We start from the raw sequence: 6,000 nt of genomic DNA, 5'->3' as shown, positions 1-6,000 counted from the left end.
ATTCGATGCGACCGAAATTTTGTTTCCGTCACCCGTAGCTTTCTTGTTGCTCACACTTGCTTGTCGCCTGTGCTTTCTCGTTACTAAGAGGCAGTGCAAGGAGGGACTAGTAGTTGCGGTTACGCTGGGCATGTGGGACAAGATCTTAGTGTATGCTGAGACAATAAGCGTCATGCCTACAACGTGGAGTAGGTTAAGTATGATGTGCGTAGACATCCGTAGTAGTAAACTACAGACCTGTTGTATATGTTATTGAGACTGATATTGGAGCAGCCTGGATATTTCCTTTGAGAGTGAAAGAGTGTTCCAGGGGTGTGATCTGTGAGCTGCAATTCAGGATACTCTCGTTCCTAGCCGGTATCGGTGATGATATGAACTGCTGGTACATAGTAACCTTGCCAGCGAACAATCGGCTGCTGTGCTTGTGAGTGTGAGAAGACGATTGGAGAAGTGCGCGATTTTTCTTCTTTCTTTTCCCGAACAAGGAAAACATGAGCCTATCGTTCATCTCGGTCAAAACGACCGAGTGAGAGACTGAGATCATGTGCTCAATGGCAATGTGAGAATTTCTCCATCAGCCTGTGTTCGTGCTACTGCCGAATGTTGCGCTGCGCGGGATGGTGCGAGCGTGGCGGTGCGAACGTGGCGGCACGACATGTCTCTGGCTGGAACTGGAGAAGACATCGCTGTTGCATATCTCTCAGATGAGAAAGATGAAGTAACGAGACCCATATAATTTATTACCTGGTTTATGAACATTGAGCGGATGGAAAGTACAAAAGCTGTAGATCTTGGAGCGACTGCGTGTGTGTCGAATTTACTCCGCTTCGGAAGGGGATAACGGAAGCAAAAAGGCCAACTCATGATATCGTGCAACCCGAATGCGAAGAAGCAAGGATATCGTATGACTTAGCCAAGGCCGAGTACTGCGGCCACCATGATCCGTGATTCTTTTTCTCCTGGCCAACGCACCAGCATCGGTTTATAGAGCGCAGTATAAATTGTCGGAACAGCTGTAGTTCAGGAGTTCATCGTGTGTAACGAATTGGCTGTTGAAACGTCTTGCTAAGGTCTGTATCCCACAACAACATGTCAGCAATATCAGGCCGAAGACCCGCAGATCACATACATGACCGCTGAGCGGGGAATTTCTGATACGTCAACCTCCACATCTCGGCTGGGAGGTATCGATTGTTGAATTAGGGTCGGCCATTGGGACGAAGATCGGTCGCGACGAGTGGTATACAGTTATGATATCTTGTGTTGGTGTCCGCGACGCCGGAATGTAGTAGACTTCTTGCTTCAGAACCAGAAGTGCCTTCAATGACGATAGCGTTGGTATCTGTTTGTATCTACCCAGGTCGCTGTAGATCAGTGAAGCTTTATAGTCCAGCAGAGTAAGATAGTTGGGACGGCATAACTTCGAAATTATTGGTAGTCTCAATGGACGCACCGAATCACTCGCCCCAAGCGTGCGCCATTTTCTTCATGTTGCAAGTGTCAACCATGTTGTGGCTGGTATAGATGCTGTAGACCATAGTCTACATGAGCATATTGTTGAAACGCCTCTTGGAAGCACAAAGTATCCCCTTCACGAATGATACTGCTTTTTGAATTGCAGATCTGTGAACCTAATGCGGCTATAACTAGTCAGCCTGTATTCCAGAGTATATCCCATTAGAGAGGTTATGCATGTATGGAGCATACCTACTTTGAGCGACCCAATGGTAGCAGGATATGAACACTGGCATTCAATAGCACTTCATGCGGCAATGGCCTGAAAACGATACGACGTGCATGAACGCAGCTTGTGATGTAGTACAGCGTCCCTTGTAGATTCGAGCGGTTGACATCAGTGTCGATAGTTAAGAGTGTAGCGTATTGACTTGATTTCAGATGTACAAAAGTACGAGGTCACTAACAGTGCGTACAATCTGCCGATCAAGTCCTCGACCGGACAATACGGGTATACTTGTTGCACATGCTGAAGACTCTCGATGGCCATAGCGGTTGTTGAACGCGCGGACCTGATGATCATGTTGGTGATGGAGCACTTTCCACGACCCGAGCTTGTGCGAGCATGTGGGACTATCCAAAGTTAGCTGTGGGTTGCCGTATGTTTGACCGAACCCTGACAGATATGTCAGCACTGAGCTTGTCGATACATGCACATTTCATGACCCTCCCTAAGCCCATGTTCATGTGCATGGGTCACCACACCCACCAGTCCAACAGCAGTAATTTTCTTCAAGCGAGTCGTCCTGTCTAGGAGGTCCAAACACACATTGGCGTTGCACCAAAGCAACAATTGATGACAAAGCTGATCGCAACCTTTGGAAGTAAACAAGGGTCAGTTTTGCGTTCGAGCAATCGGTGAAGGTGCGAACAGAGGAATTGAATGTGGTGGAGGCCGAACAAGGCTAGTGTCAATTCGATGAACACGTGCTCCATTCCTTGCTGTGCATCCCTTTGTGTATACGATCGCTCAAGAAAAAGCCGAGAAAAGAAGACATCTAGACGTGCGAAGGTGACTGCCTATCTAGTCAGCTCGCTCCTACCTGTGGAGCAATGCAAAATCGCCCCAAATCAGCTCGGTGAACTGGCAGCCCCGATGGTACACCTACGAGTGGGGACTGCCTAAAGTAGAAATGACGTTTGCCGTTGCATCGAGGCAAGACAACGGTGTACAACAGTGTGCAGAGATCGTGCATGCTCATGGTATCGACACCAATGCGACCTGATAGGAACCGGCGGCAAATTAGAGGATTCGCCAATTGCAAGTGATACGAGCGCACTTGCCCATGCGAACTTTCGTCCAAGAGGTAACGTGAAAAACGTACAAGGCGTCTCATGCTGTGTCGCCACGATGGTTGCCTTGTTGCCTTGATCCCTATTCCCGTCGCTGGAAGAGCCTGTTTTTACATCTGCCGGTAGTATTACGGGATCTGGGTCTTTACACAGGGGCGTGGGCGACAGACGTCTGCGTAGTCATGTAGCGAAGTCTCGAAGAAGCGCTGGGCACGTCTCATACCCAAGCTAGGCGCGGAATGTCATGCCAGTCTTAGGAGCATCTGCAGACGGTACTACAGCTCTTAGCAGCCCAAGCGCGGGTATCCTTCAGATGACTATGGCGACCGTGTTGACTGTAAGTCTCCTCTGTGCTATGGAGGTATGCCTATAGCAAGACGTGGAGTTATCTCCGAGAGCCTATGGAAAGAGATGGAAAGCAACATGATGATATCCACTTCTGCGACAATTAATGTCATGCTTGGTGAGGCTTTCAGGCCCATACGCCGTTACTCAAGCATCATGTAGCTCCAGCGCTACGTCGTTGTGCCACGTGGAAAGCGAGCCCGTGACAGATTCGATTTTTGAATGCGCTACGATCATGTGAGGGGGAAGCGTGATGAAGCGTCATCGCAAAGGAAAACAGAGGATGACGATGTTGGGTGTTGTCGGGTGACAAGCGAGGCAGGTGAATGATGGCTGCGGAGGTGTGGCTGGTCCCATGGCGCTAGGCAGTGACATCGGTCCCGCAGCCTTCAACCCCACTGCCGTGCGCCCCTCCAACACCTTGAGCAGACACAATACTGAACATCACTACACTCACACAGACGGACTTGCACTCGATAAGCGAATCAAACCCAAGCCCAACATGGCCTACAACTTTGTCAGGTCCTACATCGACACGTTCCGGGAGCGGACCGCCGCTATCAGCCACACATCGACCTTCCGCGAGACGGGTCAGATAACACCAGAGGAGTTTGTCCTTGCGGGGGATTTTCTGGTCTTCAAGTTTCCCTCATGGCAGTGGGCAGATGCAACATCGCCGGCGAAGCGCGTATCGTACCTGCCTGAAGGAAAGCAGTTCTTAGTTACGCGCGGCGTACCCTGCCACCGACGGCTCGATGACAACTTCGCGGGTGAGGCCGGTCAGGACGAGACAATAGTACGGGATGGCTTCACTGCTGGAGAAGGCGCGACCGACGACGACGGCTGGCTAAGGACCGGGGGCATGGCGGCTAGTCAGGAGGCCAAGGTGCGCGATGTTCGGACGGTTGACGAGAGCGGCAACCTAGGCGCAGCAGAGGAGGAGGACGAGATACCCGACATGGAGGATATTGAAGACGACGAAGAAGCCATCATAAGAGATCCACAGGGCGACTCAAACACAAAGGCGTAAGTTTATCCGTCCTCGCTCTGCCAGCCAGCAGGGGACAGGCTGACGTCCACTAGGCCCCTCCGAACGTACACCCTCTACATCACATACTCCGCCCACTACCGAACACCGCGACTATATCTCTCCGGCTACGGCTCCACATCTGTCCCGCTCAAACCCATGGAGATGATGGAGGACATCGTGGGAGACTACAAGGATAAGACTGTCACAATCGAGGACTTCCCATTCTTCGACAACACTCTCAAGACTGCGTCAGTACATCCTTGCAAACATGCATCCGTCATGAAGGTGCTGCTCGACCGCGCCGATGCCGCCCTGAAGCTGCGGCTTGCCAAGCTTAAGGCCGGCAAAGATGTCAGCAAACTTGACAGTGGCATGGAAGCACTTGTGGATGACACACGGTTGCTGAAGCTTACTGAGCAAGCCAAGAACAAGGACGGCGATGAGGCCAAGGATGACTGGGAGGTACTTAGTGAGGGCGGTGACGACGAGGTAGCCATCCGCGTGGATCAGTATCTTGTTGTCTTCTTGAAGTTCATGGCTAGGTAAGCACAACTCGCCCCGACGTAGGGCATATCAGCTAACAATCTCATAGTGTAACGCCAGGTATAGAGCACGATTTCACAATGGGTGTCTGATTGTCGACATATATTTTGGGTACGAGGCGTTGGCGGCATCGTCATTGGGCAATTACTTTACTCAGCGGGCGTAGACATACCTAGGGCGGGTAGGCAGCAGTCTTCGCCATCACTATGATTCATCCAGGAATATACCATCCCCTTGAACTTATTTGGCTGTAGTTATGGCATTAGGTAGAACACGAAACAACATTTATATTGAACTCTATCGTCGTCGGAACCCTCCATATGATCGCTTCCAGTCCCTGATGCCCTCAGGCCGACGCATCTCAAGCTCCTTGCCTTCGTATCCGAAGCTGCTTTCCGCTCGGTGGAACATTGCACATAGCTTGTCAAAGAAGCTGTCTTCCTCTGAAGCCTTGGGAAGAGTTTGCGGTGATTCCAAGGATCCTGGTGCTACGTCGCCAGAGAAGTCTTCAGACTCGTCAACAAAGGCGTCTTCCTCATCGTCTGTTGATGTGGGATCGAAGAGAGCGTGGAATTTGTTGTTCAATCGAACGCGCCATGGGTCGACTTCAGATGATGCAGAGGATGATAGCTTCTCGGCGATCTCAAACTACGACGGTTAGTTACCGCAATCTTTGCAACAGCTGACGTATGGCTTTTTGACGTACCTCCCTTAGTCCTTGCAGCCGGAATTGCTCAGCCCGTTTCTGAAGACGTGGTGCTGATGGTGAAATTGGCATGGCGGAAGCAAGAGCGAACAGTGCCACGATGGCCATAACAATGAAGGAGCGCATTTTTGAAGTGGTAAAGGAACGAAGTCCGGACTGACGTAAAGGTGCTCGGTCGGATCGAAATGTGTAGCTGTCAAAGCTGAATCGGTGTAGTCTAGCTACTAGGTACCAGCGCTCTTCTCGAAAGTAGCGAAAAATGAATGAAGAAAGGAAGGACAAGCACACGCGTAAGTATGTAGCAAGAAGATAAGGCACGTTAATGAGTGGCGACGCAAAGGAATATCCACATCTATATCCGCTGCAGGAACGGCCGGGGTAGTAGCGAACGAAGACCGGTTCGTCTGAAATGCATCATCACCCGCATCTTAGCCATACAAGCTTACTATATATCCGCCAACCGGCAGGTCAGACGTCTTCAGAGGTTACGTCGCCCTGTCAATTATTCCGAAACGGCGGTCCGCGCACCAAAGGGAAACGATCAGCGGCAAGGAGGAGGTGTTCGCGC

At 50.8% G+C, this 6,000-nt stretch overlaps 2 protein-coding genes across 2 annotated transcripts; one reads left to right on the top strand and one right to left on the bottom strand.

The window, feature by feature from the left end:
- Positions 1–3,583: 3,583 nt before the first annotated feature.
- Positions 3,584–5,035, top strand: CC77DRAFT_953511 (autophagocytosis protein). Its single transcript, XM_018535434.1, has 3 exons — positions 3,584–4,179; positions 4,237–4,725; positions 4,776–5,035. Exons 1-3 carry the CDS (start codon positions 3,656–3,658, stop codon positions 4,816–4,818), a joined length of 1,056 nt encoding a protein of 351 aa, XP_018391994.1. The 5' UTR covers positions 3,584–3,655; the 3' UTR covers positions 4,819–5,035.
- On the bottom strand, positions 4,749–5,765 carry CC77DRAFT_56845 (hypothetical protein). The gene is made up of 2 exons (XM_018532248.1): positions 5,433–5,765; positions 4,749–5,374 (listed from the first exon to the last, which is right to left on the bottom strand). The coding sequence occupies exons 1-2, from the start codon at positions 5,556–5,558 to the stop codon at positions 5,024–5,026; spliced, it is 477 nt and encodes a 158-aa protein (XP_018391993.1). The 5' UTR covers positions 5,559–5,765; the 3' UTR covers positions 4,749–5,023.
- Between the last annotated feature and the right edge of the window lie 235 nt (positions 5,766–6,000).

This window comes from Alternaria alternata, assembly GCF_001642055.1.
Source record: "Alternaria alternata strain SRC1lrK2f unplaced genomic scaffold CC77scaffold_1, whole genome shotgun sequence".
Taxonomy (NCBI): domain Eukaryota; kingdom Fungi; phylum Ascomycota; class Dothideomycetes; order Pleosporales; family Pleosporaceae; genus Alternaria; species Alternaria alternata.
Note: the sequence above shows the minus strand (reverse complement) of the source record. Positions and strands in the feature narration are given on the sequence as shown.

What these genes read in the sequence shown, in the direction of transcription:
- CC77DRAFT_953511 (XM_018535434.1), top strand. Translation starts at nt 3,656, where the DNA reads ATGGCCTACAACTTTGTCAGGTCCTACATCGACACGTTCCGGGAGCGG. An exon ending in GGCGACTCAAACACAAAGGC is followed by an intron (nt 4,180 to 4,236) that starts GTAAGTTTATCC and finishes GACGTCCACTAG; the next exon opens with GCCCCTCCGAACGTACACCC. An exon ending in TTCTTGAAGTTCATGGCTAG is followed by an intron (nt 4,726 to 4,775) that starts GTAAGCACAACT and finishes ACAATCTCATAG; the next exon opens with TGTAACGCCAGGTATAGAGC.
- CC77DRAFT_56845 (XM_018532248.1), bottom strand. Translation starts at nt 5,558, where the DNA reads ATGCGCTCCTTCATTGTTATGGCCATCGTGGCACTGTTCGCTCTTGCT. An exon ending in GGCTGCAAGGACTAAGGGAG is followed by an intron (nt 5,375 to 5,432) that starts GTACGTCAAAAA and finishes TAACCGTCGTAG; the next exon opens with TTTGAGATCGCCGAGAAGCT.